We start from the raw sequence: 26,479 nt of genomic DNA on the forward strand, positions 1-26,479 counted from the left end.
TAGGGGTTGCAAATCAGCATTTCAGCAAGGAAAAATACATTAAAGACATCTAAATAATCACGGAGGAAAAAGAGACAGCAAACTCGAAACCTGTTTGATTGCAGTAGATAACAGAGACGACTTGAAAGGTGATTATATGAAACCCCTTGAGGTTTCGCAAGGCAATCTAACTAGTTTTGATATATTTTGTTCCACCCTCTTTCATTAATGATGCAACAGTTTCCAAAATTATTTTTGTCTCTTTTTTCAATCCTTACAAAGAAACGAAAAATATATATTAAAGGTAATGATTACGTATAAGGTAGTTCTAACTTAATTTTAGTCCACGCTTTTTCTTCTTTTTAAGATTCTGCAACTAGTTCAAATTTTTAGAATACAAGAAGGTTTTTTTTTTAAATGAAAAAATAAAACAGCAAAAAATTCTGACAGTTAAAGAGTTTACAGAAATTATTCGTGTATTTAATTTTAGCATACCATTATTTATTACTTTTGGTTCGTCAATGTACTGTCCGATTTTTTGTCAGTATAGTATAATTTATGATTTCTTAATTTGAACTTTTTAAACTCAAAATATTGTATCCTATAATATTAATTTTATTTAAATTGATTATCATCGAGTTACAGATTGTTATCAACAATAATATCATTTCTAATTAGGTCGGAAAAAGCGAAACAAACATTAAAATAATCAGAAACAGTTTAGTATTACAACACAACTTTTGGGTAACAAATTGTACAGCAATAATCTATTATTTCTACTAAAATTGAAAGCCTAAAACTACTTAACTCTGCAATAATAATTCTTAAGAAAAGATGATTTCAAAATTATTCTATATTTTAAACACTTAAATAACCTTATGATAGTACAACTCTTCATTTATAAATTCGAAAAAAAAAACTGCGAAATTTTGTTTGGAAATTTTTAATTTTATTTACAACAAAATGTGATACATTATAAAGTTCAATAGTATAGTATATTCAATAAAATACAAGAAAATTATTAAGAGAAGCAGTCCTGAAAATCAATAATCCAATTATTTTTTTTAAACAGATACGTCGTGTGAAATTTTGACAGAAAAAAAAGACAAAATAAATGTAGCAAGAGAAAAAGCTGCAATGACTATTTTTGGCACAATTGAGTTCACTGACAATCGCTTGAAAATCGTCTCTGATGCTTAATATTTTTATCTTCTCTTTTATTGTCTGATGACCACAATGATTCTTCTATTTCTTGAAAATGGCTGCAAAACAAAATTAAACTGTCAATATTCCATAACATAGTTTTCAGAGTACAATGCAAATATGTAAACTAATTTGCCTCTTTTTATTTAATATATTAGTTTTAATTCCTATTGTGTAAAAAGTTATATTCTTTTAATATTTATTACAGATAGAAAGAAGATTACAGTTTTTGTCATCTAATTTTAAATAAAATTTATTAATTGTAAGCTATACTTCCATCTGACCGCAAAAAACCTGTTACCTTAGTGCATGTTAAATACCTATTTGCACAATACCAGCTGAAAATATTATTACAATCAATAAATAATCACTGGCATGAATAATAGTTTAAGCAATTTTTTACGGCCCTCGTAGAAAAAAGAATTTTCTAAACTCACTGTAAGTATTCTATTTCGTTACCATTTCATCCTGAAACAAAACAGTGTTAAGAAAGTTATCGTTGTTCACATCGCTAAACAAATTTCTAAATCTATCTGATATTTCCTATTTTACAGACTTAGGCATGTACGCCATGTTACAAACCTAAATTAACGAAACATACAAGCAAATAATAACGAAAATAGGTAAAACTAGCTTTTTAATCGAGACTAGATATTAATACTTAGAAAATTGTCATGTCGTTAAAAAATTGTTAATTTTGCTTGATGCAGAATTTTTCTCATCTGCGAAAATAAAAGATTTTTTCGTAAAATTTTTTGTTAAATTTCTTAATTAATTATTAACAAAAATGTATTAAAGGAAATGTAAAAGGGAACATTAATTTTTTAAAAAAAGATTGTATCACGTCTCTTTACTTATGGCTTAGTGCACAAAACTGCGGGTTAACTAGTTTAAACATTTTCAATTGGTTGTTAAAGAAAGCTCTTTTTTAAAATTTTAGTCTCTTATAAAATTTAAATTTAAAAATAATTGTTTAATGCAAAATTCTTTCTGTTTGAAATTAAAAAAATAATCAATAGTTTATTTAAAATTTAAATCGTAATAGTCTATAAAATAAATTAATTTTACGTATTACAAATTAATGAATTGGAGATGCATATTTATCTGGTTCAGGTCAAAATTACGATCTGTGGATGAATGAATGGATGTACGAATGGGCCCAGCCTTTGAAACGGACTGTGACGTGTGTGTGGCTGAAGACGTATTCTTGGCCATAGATGGCCCCACTGAACAACAAGAAACGTACCTTCAGCCTTAAATTTGCTTTGTTTCTCCAAGCATGCTCGCTGGTAATTGGCAAGTGGCATTAGAAACAGCAACACAAAATAATGTTTATTCACTTGCATTTATACAAAAACGTATTTCATATTTTAAAATTTTTCAGTTTATCTCTTTTTAAAAAATTCTGCTTGCAAGAAATTGTTAATAAAATTTGTTAATATGTTGTTCAGTATAGCATTTTCTGAGAAAAAAACAGCGTTTATCTGTCTGAAGCAATAAAATAAAAATATTCTTACAAAATATTTAATTACGACGACCAAATTTTCCGTGCTACATTTTACTAACTATTAAAACATCAATAAAATATATAAATATCTCGTGAGGAATTATTAATTTTAAATTATAAATTTTGAAAATCAATAATGGCAATCATTAAGATAAGATTATTTTAAAATGGCATCACTTTCTGATGGATTCTATTTTCTTCGATGATCAAATAACGATTCCAGAAGAGTTTCCTTCTATATTAAAAAATTACGCAAAAGCTGCAATTAAAACCAACCCACCTGATTTGCTTGCTTGGTCTAGAAAGTATTTTACAGCATTAAGTAAAGGTGAACGCCCTCCAGCAAGAGAGAGATTAAAATTTGATAAATCTCAATATCCCTTCTTAACCGTCGTTTCAAAAGAAGCAAAAATGGCGGAGAAGAGTTTGGAACAGAGACTGATCGAAAATATGTCTTTGAATGCTATTGATCACGCATGCGCCTACACTGTTTATGAAAAAACTCATCATCCAAGACTTAGTAAAATAGTGTGCACTATAGGACCGGCTACGCAGTCAGTAGAAAAGTTAGTGGAACTCATGGAAGCCGGTATGAATGTGGCTAGACTTAATTTTTCTCACGGAGAGTATGATTATCATGGCCAAACTGCGGCTAATGTAAGAGAGGCAGCGAAGATAGTCGCAAAAAATAAAGGTTTGGATTCGTATCCTGTAGCTATTGCACTGGACACCAAAGGGCCAGAAATCAGAACTGGTCTTGTAGAAGGGGATAAGTTTGGAGAAATAGAACTGAAGAAAGGAAGTACAGTGAAACTTACGACTGATGACAGCTATTTTGATAAGTGTAATTCTGAAACAGTGTATATTGATTATAAAAATATAACTAAAGTGATTAAGGAGGGGAATAAAATATACATGGATGATGGACAAATTACTCTCATCGTCAAAAAAGTGGGCGGTGATTGGGTGGAGTGCGAAGTGGGGAATGAGAGCAAACTTGGAAGTGAAAAAGGATGCAATTTACCAGGGATTGATACTGATTTACCTGCAGTTTCTGAAAAAGATAAAGAGGATTTTGCATTTGGACTTGAACTGGAAGTTGATTATATTTTTGCCTCTTTTATCAGAAATGCTGACGGCGTAAAACAAATCCGCAAATTATTAGGAGACAAAGGCAAACATATTTGGATCATTCCAAAAATTGAAAATGATGAAGGAATACAGAATTTCGATGAAATTCTAGAAGTTTCAGAAGCAATTATGGTAGCCAGAGGAGATCTTGGGATTAATATTCCAACAGAAAAGATATTCTTGGCGCAGAAAATGATGATATCTAAATGTAACGTTGCTGGAAAACCCGCCCTTTGTGCTACACAGATGTTAGATAGCATGGTCCAAAAGCCAAGACCCACAAGAGCTGAAGCATGTGACGTCGCCAATGCTATTTTGGATGGCGCGGATGGCGTTATGCTTTCTGCAGAATCAGCCAAAGGACAGTATGCTGTTGAATGTGTCACAGTTCAGCATAAAATAACACATGAAGCAGAAACAGTTTTAAATCAACGTGTTATATTTTCTGATCTCTTATTTCGAGAAGTTATTCCATCTCATTTTGATACGTGTATGGCGATTGCTGCAGTTGCTGCATCATTAAAATGCTTGGCAAGTGCCATTATAGTTTTGACCAAAGCAGGGAGAGCAGCTTATGCCATCGCCAAATTCCGGCCTAGGTGTCCAATCATTATGGTTACAAGATCTGGTACGGCTTTTCGTCAAAGCCAAATGTGGCGAGCGATTTATGCTTTCCATTATACGGAGGAAATGCTACCTGATTATAACGAAGATGTCGATGCTCGTGTTCAGTATGGTATTAAAAACGGCATGCAACTTAATATTTTAAAAAAAGACGATCCTGTTATTATTGTTAGTGAGTCGACTGACACTATGCGTATTATTAATATTGAGTAACAATTTTTTAAAAAAAATCATCAGGAATATTTTCATTTCTAAATTTAACGACACTGTTCATTATATTGTTTAAGGCTGTCTTTATCATTTTTTAGAAGTAACTGCACCTGTAAATTTAACAGAAGGTGAAACTATTCTATCTTACACGAAAGGAACTTAGAAAATTACGAAACTTGTTGTAGTTATCATTGAAAAAATTCAATATTTCATTTTAATAAGATAAAATTTGACAATAAGTTATATGTTTTAAATATAAATACATTATTAAAATGAGACATTTTATGAGATATTATTTTTATTAGCTTAAGAAAAAATTTGAGAAAAGTATCGATATTTTTCCCGTTTATTTCTTAAACCCCAATAGATATTTTTTTAAACTCTATTCGCTCAAATACGATTAATCATGTGGAATCTATAGACTAAATATAATATTCTAATGTTAATAAAATTACACAACAGGCATGAAAATGTAAATTTCTTTTACAGTTAAAAATAACAGAGTTTTTCGATTAGTTTATTTTAAATTTTTTTAAAAAATTAATTTAATTTTCATGTTTGTTAAAAAAAATATAAAAAATGAAATTAGTTGGTCGACGTCCATATTCTTTGGCGACTTTCCCGGCTAACCTAAAAGTACCAAAATAGCTAACCCTTTTTACTAAAAAAATTTTAGTTTTTAATACTTTAAAAACTAGGAGTCGAATTTGACACAGAGACTTTCTAGTGCTCATCTATCGGATAAGTACCAAACTTTTATTGATTGATAAATGTAGTAATAAAAACTTGCATTTTTTTTCCTTTAAAATTTATTATTATTTTTTTTGGACTTTAAGCAAAACAGAAATAAAATGTTACGTAAATTATATGTTTAGTTAGTAGTTTTTTAAATAATTTTACCTTATCAGTGAAGCCAAAAACATTACTAAGCTACTCAAAAATTGTTTCACTTAATAATTAAACTTTTCATAGCAATGACACTCAGATACTATTATACACATTGGTCAACTATTAAACACTGAAACGGTTTTTTTTTTAAATTTTACTCATGCATTTAGCAGGAAATAAAATGCGAGTTCATTTCTGATAAGAATATGGCAGTCATTTTAATTCGACTTATTATTATATGGATAATTAACGAAATAGAGCGTTAATTAGATTTATTTTTTGTAATAATTTTCGGTGTTTTTGGTTAGCCAAGCACAAGCGAAAAGTTGCCGTAAAATGTTGACCTCCGCCAATTTCATATTTAATTTTTTCTTTTCTTGATTTTTTATACACATAAAAATTTAACAAAATGAAGAAAAAAAAGATTGAATTTTCTGGCATCCGGCTTGCCGAAAAGTACCGATTTTTCTGCTTGCATTCTGAAACAGTGTATATTGATTATAAAAATATAACTAAAGTAATTAAGGAAGGGAATAAAATATGCTATAAGCGATATAAGCCATAAAGAGCTATAAGCGATAAGCAGAGAGCTCGCCGCACTTAACTATACTCAATACTAAATGAATATTTGTCACGTGGTTTCTTCACTAATTTTTTTTAAAAAAATATTTCACTGTAATACATCTTTCTAAAAGCATGTCACTCATGAACGAAAGAAATATTGTTATTAAATAATAACAAATATTTCTTATAATTTCCTACTTTTTTTAAAATTTTTTATGAGGTATGAAGAATCAGTTTCATTTTTACTTGCATCACAATTCGCGATCGCAACGCTCGAGTACGCCATCTAGCGGGAGCCTGTAAATATCAGACATTAATTTATCACGTTTTCATTTAGTTCCATCAAAATCATTGACTGAATCAGACGCCATTTTTTAGCAGCAAATAAGAAACAAAATTTCCCTAAGGAAAAGGCCGAAGAACTTGAAAAAAATCTCCAGAATATTAGTAAATCTTTCAGGAACAGAACACGCCAAACATTTGAAGAAAAATTCCTCAATAATTTTTAATTTCTATTATCAACAAACTTGCAACTGAGGACTTCCGATTTCGGATACTGTTACAGATGTGTGTATTAAGGTAAAATGCATTTCTTCTGTCTTCAATTCATTACGAATTAAAGTGAAGTCAACATTGCTTTCGTCATTCCAGTGAATAAATATGAATTCAGAACATACAGAATTGTAATAGTTATAGCATATTCTTCTTCGTTATAGAATAGTATATATTTCTGTATCCATATAATTCGGAAAACAACAATAAAACATTATCCAAGATACTTGAAATAGTGCCATTTGTGCTGATTCTTAATTAATTTGTATCGTTTTCTTGGTAAGTATTTTTTAGTTTTGAAAGAATATGTTCAACTAGAATTCAGCTATTCTGTTTTTAGCTACATATTCAAATTCATATCAATTATAAAATTTTGCTGTGTAGTATGTTATCTAAAAGTAATGAAGGGATAAACTAGGTATCTTTTATTTGAGAATAAAGTTTTCAAACAAGGAACTTATCATTTTGGAATTCTCCGGGAATTATAAATCAGGTAAGTGCAATGATTTTTACAATAAAAAATTTGCTTGTAAATATTTTTTTTTCATTTGATGATGGTTCTCTACAGAATGGTTTTTTACGTCTGATTAAGAACTATAAGAATAATAAAAAAAGAAACAATATGAAAGTTTTTATTTCAATGTAAAGAATTCTTAAAATCGTTTTTTTATCCTAAGAATTCTTTATATTCCGTTTTTTAGTTTATAATTTTTTGATAAAAATTGTTCTCAAAATACTTTTTTTGAGAAATTAAATGGTATAACATTATGTGTTTATGTATACTTCTTGTATATTCCAATGTTTGAAGTAATATGATTCAGAAAAGTATGGAATAAAAATTCGGTACTTACGTATTAACGCCACCGCCGCTACAGATTTGGCGGTTTTTAAGTGCCGCCAATCTACACTTAAAATTTTTGCGACAATTCATAAAATAAAACACTTTAATCAAAATAGTCAATCGGATTTCGGTGGAAAATGAGCCGATATAGAGTTTAGCATAGATTCAAAACAATCATATCGCCATATGAACTCTGATAAACAAGATTCCAAATGAAATAACATTTCCAAAACGTACGTTTACCAAGATAAAGTTTTATGTTGTGGGAATTGGTACATTTTCGTTTTTTCGGTAAAATATTTCCCTCCTAAAAAAATACAATTGCATCTTGTTTTGTTTTTGGCAAATCCCAAAGACGAACTTTTGTAGCACTAAAAATGGCGACAAAAAAGAATTGTTTTTTTGTTTTTGTTTCGTCAGCATTCTTTATTTTACGTTTCTTAGTTTCTAAATAAAGATTTTTATTGAAACTTGAAATTGTTTGATAAAAATTGTTGTCAAAAAACTTTGTTTACAAAATTAAATTTCATAAAATTATAAGGCTATGTATACTTTTTGTTAATTTTAATTTTTGAAGTAATATGATTCTTAGAACTATGGAATGTAAAGTTTAAATATGCCTTTCATGTTATATCATTAAATTTAGTACAACTATTTCTCGGGCATTAGGTTTTAACTCTTATAAGAATATACATATTTTTTTCTGTTAATGTACAAATATTTTTTCGATGTGTTTTGGATATTCCTTCTCTAATAAAAAGAGATACCATTTTGTTTTCGTTTGCATAAGAAAGAATATCACGCATTTTTCTTTTTTAAATTTAATTAGCCACAATAAAGAAGGAACGTTGCAATGCTACGTGCTACATTAACGACTTCTCTAGAGTAACTGAATGACTGTTCATATAGAAATCGCAGGTATTAGTCTCATACAACAACGCCCCCTATAGTTCGTTGCGATCGCGAATAGTCAAGAGCAGTCAAAAGTTTGAACTCTATAATGCTAAGTACACTACTTTTGTATTACGTCATGTCTCTGGAATTACTTAATCTAGAGCCCCTGAATTAGACAGGCCGACTCATCATCTATTTTTGCTCCAAAGAGCTAACATAAGCACAATACTAACATAACGTTAACTTGTGAGCTTTTTTGCTCCAATATTGCTTGATAGGTCAGCTCTGATAGTATAGGAGCCTTAACTTAATCAAATCAAAACATCTTAGTACATATTTTTTAAATTTGTTTTATCTAAAGTTTGTTCCAGGTTACAAATATTTATTTTTAAAATCATGTATTATTTCAGTATTTTTACATTTCGCCGGCTCAACTAAATTTGGGTATTTTAATTTCATTATTCATTTATTTAAAAAAAAATAGCCATCATATAAATTAAATAAAAAATAATGCATCGGATTGGCGACTTTATTGCTTGCGCATGCGAAATGTAAAAGTACTAATATTTTAAGGGGAGTCGGTATGCCTTATACCAACAATGTTAAAATGGCAAACTTTATGTACCTTTTTCTTAAAAAGTATTCAACATAGAGATTTGAAATTTTTAATGGAGCTCAATTAGTCTTTTTTACATATTCGAAAATTTTACTTAAGTTTAAACTACGTAGAATTAAGCTATTCTATTTTCAGATAAAAAGTCCTAAATTTGAATGGAATACGCAGTGTCTGGAGAAAAGAAAATTTAAAAATATTATTTATTAAAAACTCACGCTGTAAAAAATTTCTAGATTAAATTACGATAAAACGTTCCGGCACTCAGGGTACGATCGTTACGTTTCACTGCAAAATCAATTTTTAGCGGAACATGCTACGGAACAAAAAATCTGAAACACCTCAAATTTTACAGTAATAATCACCACAAAATGAGTGAATCACTCTAGTTAAATTAATATTACTGTTAAAATTACGGTGTAATATTTTACGATTGAAAAGGATTTTACGAGCGATGCACTCAAAGTATTGGCACTTTATACCGTAATTTTATCCGGCATTTTTTGCAGTTTAATTTGTCAAGAATTACTTGGCCGATACCGTTTGAATTTTGGATTTTGACAAGAAAATTTACAAAGTTTAAAATAATACAACTATTCGTACATCTTGTAATTCAAAAGTATTTAACATATTATTACAACAAAAGCCATTAAGTCCTGTACCATTCATTATTACAACGTATCAGAATGATACCAGCTTTCAGGATTCGCACTTACCTTGTAAAACTTAAAATGGGGCATTCATTTTGTTCTAACGAAGTCAAAATTTCTTTGAATTATATTTCACTTTTGAATTTAAAGTAAAATCCTCTGATAGATTTGTTTAAAGTTTTATTACAATATTCTAATAGTGAAAAACATAATATATATTTTTCCATCTCAATATTATTGCCAATTTTTAGTTTTTCTAGATATGCAAGTGCCTTGGGTCCTCCGTGGTCGGTCAATAATTTAAATTGATTAGCGAAATATGCAAAAAGTGAAATTAACATTAAGTGGTGTTAAAACTTTCAACAACCTGACTGAAATAGTAGGCTTAAATTTTCTGGACTGCTACCAGCTTAACTAGCTATTCTAAAAGTTAAGAAACCATTATTTTATAAATATTTTATAAATAACGATGATAACCTCATTGAGCTAATTAAGCTAATTTTAATTTTCCAATATTTACTTAACATGGTCTAACTGTTACGTTTACTACTAGACTCACGTAGTATGAAAGTGTAATGGTATAAAGATGTACAAAGTTTTTAAATTGATGGTTTTAAACATTTTGTTTAAGTGGCCCTATCTTTTTCGTTATTCAGAGACAGTAGGTTTTTGTGCTCGAAATCATACTTCAAATTATCATGTGCAGAAGAAAAATAGCAAATTTTGTCTTGGCACTTTAAGCCGATTAAGATTATCAGTATTTGGCAATCTGATCAGTAGATCAAAAGTTATTAAAGTGGCCATTAAAAGTTATTAAAGATATCACGATTAAATAATTTTGAAAATAACTAGATGAATAAAAACTCTTTTTTTTCAAACTCAAAAAGGCATATTGTTTTAAAAGCATGCCCACCTTTGTTTTCCGATTCCTATAAGTAATTTGATGGTTCCATTAAAATGTCATAAGGTAAACGTAGAAGAAAGTTTATTTAATGAAAGAATAATACCACTGCGTCAAAACTCATAGCTTATTGAGAAATGAATCTGTCAGGAAAAGGGTTTACCCGTATCTTGAGCAGTCAATATATTTTTGTAGCTAAAACGTAAAATTTTTATAGATTAAATCAATCAAAATTTAATGAAAAGTAGAATTTATATGTATTTTTTAAAGCGGATTTGTAAAAGTTTATATGTTGAATGAATTCGATTTATTCCAACACTTAAAATTTCAGAAACACTCAACATAATATTAATGCAAAAGAAGAGTGATTGAATTAAATAGAAGACTTTTGTTATGATTAAAAATATTTTTTTGCTATAAGGTAAAGAAAAAATACGCGGATTTTTATTTTAAGTGAATATAAAATATTTTTAAAATTAAACAATATCAAATGTTTGAAAAATAAAAATGAAGGATAGTTTTAATTACTATTTATTTACTTTCAAATTAGCATTTAAAATGTATAAATTGTTCAAATATTTGACAAAACCTATTTTTAAAAAATTAATGAACAATATCTAGATGAAAGAAACATAAAATAAATAATATTGAAAATAGCTTTGATTTACTTTAAAATAACATTTAAAATGCTCAACTAAACTGAACTGAACGAAAAAAGTACACAAATTGAAAAATTATGAAATATTTGAATAAAGAAAAAAATATTATTGAATAAAAATGCTTTTTTATTTCTCATTTTAAAGTCAAATGCTTATTAGAAAAGAAGGAAAGACAATATTAAAGTGACAGATGAAATTATTTTTAGTTTTAATTTCAATATTTTTTAGATTTTGATGTAATTTAAAAACCAACTTCTCAATTTTAGTAGTAAATCGTAACACTGCTTTTTAAGATTAAATTGTGTAAATTAGTTATACTAAAATTTCGCACATTCTTTCCAAAAATGTCAAAAAATTATGCTAAAAAAGCTGATGGATATTTTTTTTCAAAGTATTAGAAGTTTGAAATATTATTTCGAGGAACATGAAAATAATTCATAAATAGACTAATTTCCTCAGTTATTGACATAAGCAGATCGATGCAACAAATAGTTCCAAAGCCGGATCCATTCTTAACGAATAGCCTATATTACATTTTCAATTGATCATAATTAAGCATCGAATAACAAACATAGATTTATGAATGTATTGCATAATCTCAATCAAATAAAGTGACCCTTGCATTTCAAATAATAATATAATATTAATAGACAGAAACCATAAAGATGACAATGATGGTGAAAGTTAGTAAGAGGGTAAGAGTTCAAACATTCAATTTAGCTTGGATTAATATCAGTTTTGGTAGAAGGAATTCCGTAATAACGATCTTGTGTATGGGGACTGCAAGCAATCACAGCTCCACTCTTGAGCATTTAGTCAGTCGAAATTACTCAGAGCCTTGAGTTAATTACAGTTTGTGCTTTTGTAAAGCATTTCAATGTTGATACACTCAATGATGTTTTCATGCCAAGAAATATTCTAGAAATTGCTATGGGTGGGATGTTCAGATATTACACATTATCCTCACGTTTCGATAAGTGCTTCAGGCTTTCATAATTTTTTTTTTCAAAATTGTCCCCGAGTTATTACCAATTAGTTATTTCAATTGATACGATATATCGATATAACACATCTAATATATTATAGATCAATATAATCCATCTTATATAAATTATAAAGGATCAATATGATCTTTTGGATTGATAAGATTTATTATTATATCTTATAGACCTATATGATTAATTATTATATTATTTTCCCTAATATGATTTATGATGTTTTATTTGAATTAATATATTATACATAAGAGATTCAAAACCAAAATTTAAAATTTATAAATGTAATTGGGCACTTGCACTTGAAGAAGAAGAAGATCACAAATACCAACACATGTGACCTACGACGTCAGAGCTAGCTGATCGTTTATAAGCAAAATGACGTGTTTGAGCTAAGTTTCTCCTTATAAGTTCGAATGTTAATTAACGTGAAGTTAATAAAATACAGAATTGTATCGCACATCAAATTTGTTAAAATATGATTCCTTCTCGTTTACTTCTTTTACTTAACATAGATTTATTATTTGTTTATGTCTTTTATTGTAACCGTGATACATTTTTGATTTGTGTACCTGGCAACTTTGATACATAATTAGTGTGTTTGTGTTCTACGTGACTCCGGGCCTACCTTTGTGTTAAGTAAGAAATATATAGTGAAAGAATTGAAAAAATCTTTGTAAAAGAATATAGAATGAGTCACTTAAGAGAATTGATACTTGACGGGTTTGGTTTACACGAAATGGAATGGAAAGGACAGTTGCTAACGTAAACAAATGCCACGTTTCACCAATCGATCAGGATCAAGATACCCACACTACGTTACTTGCAGGTATCCCATTATAGCATAACTGTTCATGCCTTTTTGCATTCTTCAGTGTATTGATACTTCAATAAATCTGTTTAAATATAAATTTTTGATTTTTCTCCACAAATAAATGAAATAATAATATCTTTCTTCATGTTGTTGTTGTTGTTGTTAATTTACGTCGCACTAGAGCTGCACAATGGGCTATTGGCGACGGTCTGGGAAACATCCCGGAGGATGATCCGAAGACATGCCATCACAATTTTGATCCTCTGTGGAGGGGATGGCACCCCCGCTTCGGTAGCCCGACGACCTGCGCGCGAAGTCGAGCACTTTACGGTAGCACAGTTTAACGAGGACCAATACCGCACACTCTCGGTCCCTACGCAGACTGATCCAAGTGGTCACCCACCCGCACACTGACCGTAGCCAGTGATGCTTGACTTCGGTGATCTGCTGGGAACCGTGTCTTACACGGTTCCCAGCACTGCGGGACTCTTTCTTCATGCCAAAAAGGTTTTAAGTCAATGGACAAACAATTATTTCTTTTAATTAATTGCCATGAATTCTTGCAAGCTTTTACAAGCAGATAATTAAAATTATAAAATTTTTACACAATATTAAAATATTTTGAAAGAATTTTTACAAGCAGTGAACAGATTCATTTCAAGTACAAAAAGATGAAATAATAATTTGTTTTTGAAAAATCTCCCTTCTAATACTTATATTCCCTTTAATCTCTTGATAACTTAATTCCCTACTAACTCATGCAAATAACGTTTATATTTAAGGATGCATAAAATAAACAGTGATATAGCGTGTCATAAAAATTCCCCATACCATTAAATTCAAGAGACGAATAAATTCGCTTCCATTTAAAATAAATTCATGTCGAAAAATGTGGCTGCTAGGAGTCCGTAGTAACAGATGTTGGCGACACTTGAATTACTGAAATCTCAAAAGGTTTTACAACACAACTAGTTTCATTTGAGTTGTAATCCTAGAGGAATCCACGTCTATTAAGAGAAGAATGTAAGATATTCAGGATGGATTTTTAACAATAGCATATTGAAAGGATGGCTGAGTTGTTGACTGTAAAAATAGTGCATCCATTTTTATTATGTGAGTTTTGACGTTGATATGTCTTTAAATATTTCGTTAAAAATGCTTTTTTATTATTCGTGCTTCAACAAATTTAATGCAATATATAAGCGATTTTAATATTTTTAAGCTTGGGGAATATTGTAATTTTTAAAAAAAATAATTTTATATTTAGCTCGTCATCGACTTTAGTGTGTAGATTTCTTAATAGAATAATTTTTTAATGTGGAAAGGAAACAGTACAGTTAAGGTTTGGACAATTTATAGGATATAAAAAACCCAAGCATGTAAAAGATAATTTGCTAGAAAGTGACTTTTTAATAAGTTGAGAAAGCCATTTGATTTTAATTGGTATTTTAGTACAAAAACACAGAGTTAGCATAAATGAATGACTGTATTTTGCATATTTATAGTTTTGAAGCAATTACGTGCATAATATGCGAAATTCAAGTAAAATATACCCGTTTTTTAGTTATATGAGTTTGATATGAGAACCCTTTTGTTGCACGACAAGCATTGAACTGTAGACTAGATCGATTTCTGATTCGCAAATAAACAAAACAATTGAAAAAATTGTTCAAAGGGATGAAATTCAAAACTTGTGAAGTATTTCTTCGGATATTTCTGGTCCCACATTTCAAGAATAAACTCACCAAATCTCAACGCATAATGAATTTAATGAAGAAAGAGAATTCTAAGGCGCATTTTTTGCTCCTGGACAAGCATCTAATTTCTAATCTAATTCGTTCCAAACATAAAGTCCAGTTTCACACTGCTAATAGTTCTAAATGCTGCGTTTTTACTCTTTAAGTTCAATGTTTTCGGTATCGGTACTTCATAAATACTGTCTTGGGCGTGTGGGTGGTATGGAATTCACATTTAATAATATGGTCATTAAGACCTTACACCATGCGAATTTTTTTATAGTCTTGTGTCGAAGGTATTTTTTATAAACCACTGTTTCGAAAAACACGGTAAAAATTTTGTTGTAAGAGAAGCAAATAATTCCTGAAGTGAGAAATAAATTTTAAAATTTAACTCTTAATTAAGTCGTTTTAACTATATTCATCAAAATAAAACCAACAAATTTTTTCCCCTTAAATGAAACTGAAAGACTAAATTGCAGTAATTGGATAAAACACCGAATTTCTGTTGGTCATAATATTAGAAAATAATTGGACAATATTTATTGTTCGCAAGTCAAAGACCTCATGAACTATTTTTATTTATTTATATCTAACTTCAGTTTCCGAAGACATCATTTTATCAGATGCTTTTCTTATCTAAAAATAATTTTTTCCCCTTTTTTAATCTATGAGAACGTTGCGTAAGGAAAAGAAATTTAAGGGATTAGCGCAATAACAAGGTAAATCCAGACTCAGATTTTGTTTTATTAATTTGCAATAGCTTTACATAGTTTTCCTTCGCACTAATTGATTCACAAAAAGGGCTTATTTCGCATTCGTACTCGTTTCCTACTCTAATCAGCGAAGCTATATTGTGTACAGAAGCTATTTCTGACATAAAAACGTTTTGTTGTTATTTTATTGCATTTATCCTTTTCAATTTCTATAAGACTTGTTCTGATATTGTACGCTTAGTTGGTCGAATACTCGTTTGCAGATGATATGCAAGTCCTCTTCTTTTGTGATTATTAATTTATTTTCAGCAAAAAATAGTGTAATTAAATTCTGAAATAAATATTTCTAAAAAAAATAGTGTAATTATTAGTAGGGTTACAAGCTTAGGCTTAAATTTTTAATTACGAATTTTAAAGATTCAAAACTAATAATTACTCTTACCTCCTATAATTTTTTTAAGAAAAGATGCAAAGAAATAAAGTTAGCTTACCAAAATATTTATTCTTTTCTATCCCTCTTCTCAAACGTTTCAAAACCCGCTCGGTCGATTTCATCGAAGTTCCTCTTGTTGTAGGTCTCAAATCCAGCTCGATCTATTTCATCGAAATTCTTTTTAGCCAAGGCCAAACTGTTATGTCTGTAGGGTCCCCTCTTGGCGAATCCAGTGAATCCTACGTTGTCGATTTCATCGAAATCCCTCTTGCTCATGCCAAAGGTAGAGCCACTCAGGGAATCGAATCTCTTGCTCATTCCAAATGCCATTCCGTTGAGTGTGTCCAAGGTTTGGGTACGTTTAGGAGATGGTGGGTGTCTGAGTTTAGACTGGCGAGCTCTGTCCAGAGCACCAAGGACTGACCCTCCTTCGACTGCATCCAGAGAGCTAATGAAATCGCCACCAGTCATTCGGTCCAGGACGTTCAAGACTTCTCCGCCTCTATAATTGTCTAGAGAATTGAGGTACTGTCCACTAGACAGCTGGTCTAAAGATCTTAGCATTTGGCCACCGCTCAGAGGGTCTAGTATTCGAATGAGTTCTCCGCCACCCAAGCTGTTGAGACTCCTGGAGTTTAGAAGACTTCGGATAACATCTGCACCACTAAACTCAAGGTGACCTCTCATAGATTTATCTTCTCTGGCTAACCTCATGATGTTATTTCTGGGTCCACCCTGCAGTAGAAGAAATTCGACATATTAGGAAAAATATGATATGACTTGTGAGGATACTGGTGATGTGATATAATATGTCATTGACATTAATCATGTCTGTTACTAAACTCGTAGGGGTTAAAATACTCCAAAAATATCGGTTATTTTTACCTAAAATTGGCTATATCTCTGCTTAAAGAAAAATAGAATACATTGCTTAGGAAGCATCGGTTGTTATTGAAAATTTACCCAAATTTATGAGAGACTTTATTACCTTTCTGACCTGTACTAACTACAGTTATAACATAAAATATTCTTAATATAAGATAGATCACGAGTTTGTCTTTCCTAGCCATTAAAGCGACTGAAATAAACAGGTACAGTACGCAAATAAAAAAAAGTTACACCTTTAACGTTCAACTAAAAGTACATTTGCTCATTGTACGCAATTTAAATAGTTCTGAACTTAGAACAGCAGGGACAAAAACAGGATTTCTTTGACATTCCATTTTTCTGAACTGTCTCTACTTTTTGACCTTTTGTCCATGAAGGTTAAAGGGAAGCTGCACTCTGGCGATGGATCTGACAGTTTCAGACGGCCAAAACTTTGGGTCCTTCAATTTTTACTCGTCGTATCTCTGAAAGTGATTCCCTAAATCAAAACCTGGATGCATCAATTTAAATAACTCCTTTATCTGATGATGATGACCTGCAAATTTTTCCCTTTATAAGAATTACTTCTTATTTTACCTCTGGAGGGTTCCTCCTCCGCATAGTTGGTATTTCAGAAAACGACCTGGAAGTGCCTTGCTTTTTGAGGGACCTAGAAGCCAGCAGACTTGTTTATCTCGCTTTGCAAGTGGACACTTGAGGTGTCTCTCGTATGTTCAGGGGCAAAAGACTTTTGGACTTTGCACTAAATGTAGGACTGCTCAGGCTTCGCCCGAGCATATTCTAAACTGTATCGATTTTAAGATCGACGAGGTTTTTTCAAAACCTCATCTGTTTTTAGACTTCCTGGACATTTTTGGACTTATGGAATTGGTCTAATTGGGATGGACCTCTTGGGGATTAGAAACAACAACACTTCTTATTTTCTTCAATTATGATGTAAAATTGTTGAAATTAATTTTTACATAATCTTAAACTACGTGAAAGTTAATGACCAAGTTTAAAATTTGAAAGATACTGTGCGAATACAGGGTACCTGTAAATAAAGTTGGCGCATGTAAGCGGTCTATATAATCAACTAGAAGAATTCCACGTCGATGTAATGAAATTGTATAAGCCGCAGGATGTGTACGGATTTGATTAGATATCAGTACATCTAGTCACAGATCTAAAAGAATCTAAGACTAGTGGTTCAAAAATGTGTCACCTAGTGGAACAAGATATTTTTTACTGGATAAGATACCTAACATTTTATTATGTCACTATCCAAGTTTCATAAAGATTTTTTTAATGTAGATTGCTCAGAAATGCTAACCGGACATCGTGTAGGAGACTAATCAAACCGAGTTACTTCATATTTTAGACTTTTATATTTTAAACTACCTAAATTAACTCGATGTACTATTACTTAATTTTATTTTATTACTTATCTTATTATTTATTTATTATTTTATTATTTATTATGATGTATTTTTTTATACCTGGTAAGTCAAATCGTTCCTTATTGAGTGAAATAATAATAAATAATTATTAAAATTAAATTTTTGCGTGACATTATTTTTACATAAACATGTACTACATACGTGTGCAGAAAACGTTTGATTCCTGCAATTAGGTCTAAGAGCATAATAAAAGAAGCTCGTAGTCAAAAACAACGAAGGGGAACTGAAAGTTATGACAACTGGACTAAAATGCTGAAGCCGCATTGTGGCTGCCTTTAATATCTAAAAAATCAAAAACCGGAAACAGATGAAACAAAGTATGCTTATTCGGAAAAAGTACGTTTTTCACTCTGTTCCTTAATTTAAGGTGTCTTTCTAGTACAAAAACACGATTTCGGCAAAATTTTCGAAATTGAGTTTATTATAAATTTATAATCACTGTACTTTTAGTTTTCTAAAAACACTCTACATTTCTTTGTATTCCAATTATTTATAAAGTTATAGCAGTTTTTGTGCAAGGCGATAACAGTGAATAAATTAATGATTTTAAGTCTCTAAATGCGTTTTCAAATTTTTTCACATTTTTTACCACTTTAAACATAATATCTTCTGTTGTTTTTAAAATAATTATCTACAATTTTTTATGAGTGTTTATGATTATAGCACACATGTTTTGAATTACAGATTGGTGAAAAAAGTATAATTTCTTTTTTTATGCATGTTTTTCCACAAAGACAAGTGCGGAAATTTTTAAAAATTTGCTTTATTAACTACATTGATCCCTGACTGAGAAGTATATGCACTTGTTTTTAAGATAATAGTTCAAAATGTTGTTGATAGCTTTCTAAATAAAATCCGAATTGGAATTTTTGTTTCAGGTGACAAAATTTTTTCTATAGTGTTTAGTTTATATGCAAAAAATGCTTTATCTAAAAATGGCCATTTAAAATAATAATAATAATATATTTTGCTCGTTTTATAAGTTTTTACGCATAATAAAACAAATAAACTAGTTTTTCTGTTAAAAATTATATTAATATGGAACTAGTCGGATAATTTCAAAAGTTTTTCCTACTTAGTGTATAAACAGAATGTTTCGAAAAGACGATTTTTAATTTGAGAATATTTTAAGAATCTATTTTAAAAAGGAATTAAAATGTATGCACATTAGAGGTTGTAAACTAATATTTAAGCGAGAAAAAGAGCAAACGTTATCGAAATGTGTAGCCAAGTAATCATATCACTAGTGAGTAAAGCGGAATGAAAAGTTCATCATAAAATTTGGAGATGTTCCAAACAATCACTTCCAAATCCTCTCTGTTTTTACCTTCAATCAAATAAGTTTTGATTTTTTTAGAGTCATTTTCCTTAGTTGTGATTAATTTGATTTAGATAGTGATTTTACTTTTTTCTCGCTTTCGTAATAATTTACAAAAGCAAAAGAGTTAATTTTCTTATTTAATTATTGACGAGGGCTCAAAACATATCTATTAAGGGTGACTTTTACGGAACACCATATATTGCTAATACATTACAATACCTTGCTATATTACAATACGTCTAAATAATTTATTATAACTGTGTTCAGAAACAAATTTTCATTTGAAAATTTAATACATAATTTTTTTCTTCTTCCTGTTCTGACTTTTAACTTTTTGAAATATTTTTCAGATTCTTTTTCATATTTGTGATTCTAGAAAAAATCTCTATCTCAAGAACATGCAAGCAAGAAATGTAGATACTTCCACTTTGGAATTCAAATCTCGACTATCAAGTGAAATATTTCAAAACTTACATTTATATATTTATCTTAGAAAGAGACGAGGTACGCTCAAAGTGTGAAAATTTTGTGATTAATTTAGATTCTCAAAAGAGGTTTATTTATAAATTTAAATAATGACATGAAATAAATATTATTAGATAGTTCAACAACTCCGAAAAAGTTTTGAGTTTAAGTCTCAGGAACGTAAAAATAAAATAATATTCAAATCAGCAACGAAAAAAAAATGTATTCTTAGTTCAATAAATCAGTTGCTTCAAATAACATTTGCATTGAATTTTTAAAAGAATATTTTAAAGTTTCGAAACAGAAATATCATATCTAAAAAAAATCATTCCCAGCTTAAGCAAATCTAAACTGAAATTCAAAATAAATTCGTCTGATTGGACATCATGTGCAAAATATGCAAAAGATGTTATATATTCACAGAAACTGAATTTTTAATAAAAATGAAACAAAGTTATTTATATTAAATCTGTTCAAAGCAATAAGGAGACTAAAATCTTTGAAATTTGCTTTGGAATAGAAATATTGTTTAGGTAGGTGGGCGTATCATTTGCAACAAATAATAAATATCATTCGTTCATGAGAATACGCGTTAAGGCATAAAAACATGCAACAATTGGAAGAATTTGATGTTAATGCGAGAAAAATTTCATTCAAGAATTGCTTTTTTTTTAAGTTAATGATTACTAGTAGTTTAAGGTATAGGTGCTTCATAAAATAACACTAATACAAAAATTTAATTAGTTACTGCAAGTGATAATAAATGTTCAACCCTATCGTGGTCTAAAATTATTTACGTTTTTACCCTTTGAAGCAGATGGGGCACCGGTGTCTCTATCATATATTTCTTTCTGACGCTCCAATTGCATGCAAAAATATACTTTGGTATTTTTTAATTTTTAAAAGCATTCTAATAATTTATAAAAAAAATCTATTACATTAAAGGATATATACCGAAGAGCCATTACATAATGACTACCCTCCATCTATAACAATGGGCTCACCCAGGTTTTCATGGTTTCTCGCCCAGGAACAATGTTTTCATGGGGCACATTAGGACCCATAATCCTCATAGAATAATCCCTGACGTCTGTAAGCTACTTGAACATAGTTGCTGACCAGGTTCCCCTATTCGTGGCAACAGTTTTTCCTGCGGTGGATGGTGTTTACCAACAGGATAATGCAATATGTCATAAGGGTCGAATCGTCATGGATTGGTTCGAGGAACATTCCAGTGACTTTCAAGTCATGTCTTGACTCCCAAATTCACCTGACCTAAATCCAATAGAGTATTTGTGGTCCTACTTGGAAAACCAAATTCGTGCTGCCACGCTACCCCCTCGCAATATGAGGGAATTGCAGGACCAGTTAGTGAGCGCTTGGTACCAGATACCTCAGACTACCTATCAGCACCTTGTGGAATCAATGCCACGGCGGGTGCTGGCAGTTTTGAGGGCTAAAGGTGGTCCCACTTGTTATTAGCAGGGTGGTCATAATGTAATGGCTCTTCAGTGTAGTACAAAAATATAAAAACTCAAAAAATAGCTTAATTTCTTTTTCATACGCATTCAAAATTTATCAATAGTGGATTTGGTAAATTAAAGAAATTTCAATGATGAATGATTGTTTCTCTTAGATATAAATAACTGCAAATAAGTGCAAATAGGAAAAATAGTTTTTTTGGAAGTGAGCCGTGTTTGGAAGATTTATACCTTTGATACTGAAAAAAAAACACCAATGTTTAATGCTGTATTTCATAACCATGAATTATTAAAATGCTAAATATAATATTTCTCTCTTATTTTGACCTATATTAATACAAAATAATGAAAAAAGTATGAAAAATATGTTTGAAAAATCAGGACTCAAAGGGTTAATAAACAAAAATAATTAAAAAATAATTGATAAATTATAAAGTAATTTATAAAATAATTAATTAATTATAAATAATTAATTATAAATAATTAATAAGAAGAATAACTTATACGTTAATTAATAAGATAACTAATAAATTATCAAATAATTAATAAAATAATTAATTAATTACAAATAATTAATAATTGATAATAAAATATTTAAAAAGGAAAAATAATTAATAAACTGTAATATAGGGTTTTCATGAGTCTTAATTGCTAATCGTGGTAGCAAAATTGATTTTATAGTAAAAGGAAAATTAAATTTGAATTTTCGAAACAAAATTGTCGATGAAGTTATGATAATCAAGCAAAATAATTAGATTTGGATTCCATCGCGATAAGATTGGTAACTAAATTTGTCACACCAAACCTGAGTTGATACAATAAAGCAAATTGAGGTCTTTCAATTGAACATTTTTCTCATTAGATAATTAGGGCCGTGGTGGTTGAGGGGATAGAGCGTTCGCTTCCCAATGAGGTGACCCGGGATAGAATCCAAACTGGTTGATACGAATTCCGCAGACAGTTCGCACCGACCACAGTGCTGACGTAAAATATACTCAGTGGTAGACGGATCATTGGTTAGAATTCCCTTGCTGTCAGGCTAACCGTCACAGGTTATTGGGTTTTTTCTCTCTCCATGTAAGGCAGATGCTGGTTAGTCACAGATGCTGGCAGATGCTGACAGATGCTGGCTAGTTAGAAAATATCTTCCACTAAGGCTAGTTTCCCCCAATGTTTGATCCAGGAATTACCCTTGTCTTTAGGGTCGGGTGCCAAATTAAAAGAATCTGGAGTTCAACATTGGTAATCTTAAATTAAATATTGGATCGGTTGTTCAACGACGGTTATAAAATGAAATAAAATTAGATCGTTAAGAAACATAAAATGATTGTAGAAAGCGTTATGTTTGGGGAGCAAGAGAATCTTAATCTTGAATTAAATATTGGGTCTGTTGTTCAGAGACGGTTATAAAATAAAATAAAATTGGATCGTTAAGAAACATAAAATGATTGTAGAAAGCGTTATGTTTGGGGAGCAAGAGAATCTTAATTTTGAATTAAATATTGGGTCTGTTGTTCAGAGACGGTTATAAAATAAAATAAAATTGGATCGTTAAGAAACATAAAATGATTGTAGAAAGCGTTATGTTTGGGGAGCAAGAGAATCTTAATCTTGAATTAAATATTGGGTCTGTTGTTCAGAGACGGTTATAAAATAAAATAAAATTGGATCGTTAAGAAACATAAAATGATTGTAGAAAGCGTTATGTTTGGGGAGCAAGAGAATCTTAATTTTGAATTAAATATTGGGTCTGTTGTTCAGAGACGGTTATAAAATAAAATAAAATTGGATCGTTAAGAAACATAAAATGATTGTAGAAAGCGTTATGTTTGGGGAGCAAGAGAATCTTAATCTTGAATTAAATATTGGGTCTGTTGTTCAGAGACGGTTATAAAATAAAATAAAATTGGATCGTTAAGAAACATAAAATGATTGTAGAAAGCGTTATGTTTGGGGAGCAAGAGAATCTTAATTTTGAATTAAATATTGGGTCTGTTGTTCAGAGACGGTTATAAAATAAAATAAAATTGGATCGTTAAGAAACATAAAATGATTGTAGAAAGCGTTATGTTTGGGGAGCAAGAGAATCTTAATCTTGAATTAAATATTGGGTCTGTTGTTCAGAGACGGTTATAAAATAAAATAAAATTGGATCGTTAAGAAACATAAAATGATTGTAGAAAGCGTTATGTTTGGGGAGCAAGAGAATCTTAATTTTGAATTAAATATTGGGTCTGTTGTTCAGAGACGGTTATAAAATAAAATAAAATTGGATCGTTAAGAAACATAAAATGATTGTAGAAAGCGTTATGTTTGGGGAGCAAGAGAATCGTAATCTTGAATTAAATATTGGGTCGGTTGTTTAGAGACGGTTATAAAATAAAATAAAATTAGATCGTTAAGAAACATAAAATGATTGTAGAAAGCGTTATGTTTGGGGAGCAAGAGAAGTAGGCAGCTGAGCAGGGCCGCCTCGAAAGAAGGAGGAGGCCCTGAGTTGAGTCAAGATAGGAAAACTTCGTAGTAGTAAAAGAATGAAACAGCGAGGAACTTTTTTGGCTTAAAATTGACTTTTGTTTAGTAAAATTGCGCCAAAATTGAATTACGCATTTCCTTTAACCTCCCGTAGCTCGGAGAAAGAAAAAAAAGATATGATTTTATCATTAAGACCAATTTTATCTCACAACGATGTGGGTCTGAACCCAAAAACTGCCTAGAAATACAACTGGTACAGCTCAATGTTTAAGTTTAAAAAAAAGTACTCGGATTTGGACTAGTTTCTCCATAGCCACTGATATGAGAACTTATGTCTATAATAAAACAAAATGATCTTTAAATCTAAGTTTCATCTATTGCATTTCTTTTATTTCTAGAAAAATGTAACATATTTTTTTAATAAAACTATAACACAATAATATTGTAATATTTCTTAAATTGCATATCCAAGCATTAATCTTAAATATTTTATATTTAAATAAAGTTATTTGAAAAAATAAAACAAAACAATTGCTGCAAACATCCCACGTGCTTACCCTTATCATTCGAATCTTTACACAAGTGCCTATAAAATAAGTGAGAAACGCAATTTCTTATCGAGAAGTGTTGAATATCTCGAAAAGATTTAGATTGCAGCGTAGAAAGGACATTTTATTTGTCAATAAATTCATTTAAAGCCGTTGAAGCTACCTACATATCGACTAACGTTTCTAAGCAGCGATTGGTCGGATAATGCTGAATATTCAACCTATCTTGCGGAAGGTGCACTTTTATTTTCTATGGAATTTATCAAATTGGTTGATAAATTAGAAAATCTTCATTTGTAGTCGAGGTAACCGAATTTGAGCCGATCTAAATAATCTTTGGAAAGGGTGTATATACGGGAAGGATGTATATACTTTGGAAAGGGTGTATTTAATTTCGAAATAATTGAAATACTGTATTTAGAAAACTTTAAAAATCATACTGAATTATAAAAAAATGCTTGGAATTTCTGTGCTACAAATTATGGATTTATTAAATTTGTTTAGTCATTTGCAATCTAATTTGTAGTTTTACTGACGAAGTGATTCTCGGATTTACTGATTCAGCTCTTTATGCGTTTCAATTGATTGTATTGATTTTTTATGATATTGAGTGTTATAAAAACTTTTAATAGCATTCATAAGAAATAAAACAAATTCTCTTTGAAAGCAATTTATAGATTCATTTTATTTAATTTCAATATTATCCACAAATGCATTTTCTCTGTAATTATCTGATTCGTCAATAAAATGATTCATGGAATCAGGGATACACCGGTTTACAAATTCCTTTTTTTTTTGCAATATCACGCAACTTTGCAAGATCTTGTCAAGAAAATAAAAGGGATTAAAAAATACACTCGATATGGTAAATATTCAATTAAATTTGTCACAATTTCTTTCAAATATTTCACAGTTTAGTTTTTAATAATAGTTTCCAAGCAAACAATTTTTTTATAAAAAAATAAAGATGGAGCGTTTAATTTCCAGTCGTATTTAAATATGTTTAATCTTTATTCGATACTCATAAACAAAATTTTTCCGCAATAATCCTTTCATAAAATGTTAAACATATGAAATATTACGAACTTTAATAGCCATCACATTTTAAATTTTGTATTGACTACTTTTCTTTACATCTTCGATAATAAACCTCTGTATAATGAGAGAAACTTTTGATTACAAACGACTTAAAGCTGTGCGCGTTTGTAAATTGTGATAAGTTGTAGTTTAATCCTACTTCTTGAAGTAATGATGATATATTAATGTTCGATAAAATATTTAGAAATGCACTGTTAACGCCACAGAGACAGCTTTACAAAATAATGATTCTAACACGATCATTTGCTTTTAAGAAAAATAACGTTAAATGTAAATTATATTTAAATAAGATTAGATGTTGAAGAAATATGTTTTTGAAGGATTGAATGAAATTTTGTAAACATAGTCTTTACTCAAGAATAGCATATTCTTATTTTAATCATAGCTGATCAAAGGCAAAAACAAAGATTGCTTTAATAAAATTGCATTACATATGTACTAAAGTATTACTATTTCTTTTCAATAATCAAATTTCAAAACAAAAATTCATAATTTTTTAAACAGATTTTATTAAAATTTCTTTGTTATGTGACCATTTTATTATTTGGTTGCACTCTTCTGTTGCCTGCATTAAGGATTTGATACGTATTACTTAAAATCATTTTAATTTATTTGGTCTCATTTGTTTATTTATGCCGAGACTTATTACAAAAATTAATATTCTATCATTGCTTGCTTTTTTCAAACAAAATTATGCTTAAAGCACCTTCTTCAGTACACAACCAACTAACTAGGAATTTTGTCTAAGCCTTAATTTATATAAACACTAATATAATTGGTACTAGTGTAATTGGTAAATTTTAGTACAAATTTTGCAAGTAGTTCATCTGTAAAAAAAAACTTAAATAAGTTTT

At 29.8% G+C, this 26,479-nt stretch overlaps 1 protein-coding gene and 1 pseudogene across 2 annotated transcripts in view; one reads left to right on the forward strand and one right to left on the reverse strand.

Annotated features, from left to right (window-relative positions):
* Window positions 1–906: 906 nt before the first annotated feature.
* LOC107444189 (uncharacterized) overlaps window positions 907–26,479 on the reverse strand; it is a 52,504-nt gene continuing 26,931 nt past the window's right edge. The window contains exons 2-3 of the mRNA XM_016058274.5: window positions 15,969–16,645; window positions 907–1,241 (exon numbers count right to left, since the gene is read on the reverse strand). Coding sequence (XP_015913760.1) covers window positions 15,977–16,645 — 669 coding nt within the window. The 3' untranslated portion in view covers window positions 907–1,241; window positions 15,969–15,976. The remainder of the gene's footprint in view (window positions 1,242–15,968; window positions 16,646–26,479) is intronic.
* LOC147806242 (pyruvate kinase pseudogene) lies at window positions 2,866–4,803 on the forward strand (annotated as a pseudogene). Its single transcript, XR_015435876.1, has one exon. The product of XR_015435876.1 is annotated as a pyruvate kinase pseudogene (transcript).

This window comes from Parasteatoda tepidariorum, chromosome 8, assembly GCF_982258835.1.
Source record: "Parasteatoda tepidariorum strain Cologne lab strain chromosome 8, Ptep-v5.0, whole genome shotgun sequence".
Taxonomy (NCBI): Eukaryota; Metazoa; Arthropoda; class Arachnida; order Araneae; family Theridiidae; genus Parasteatoda; species Parasteatoda tepidariorum.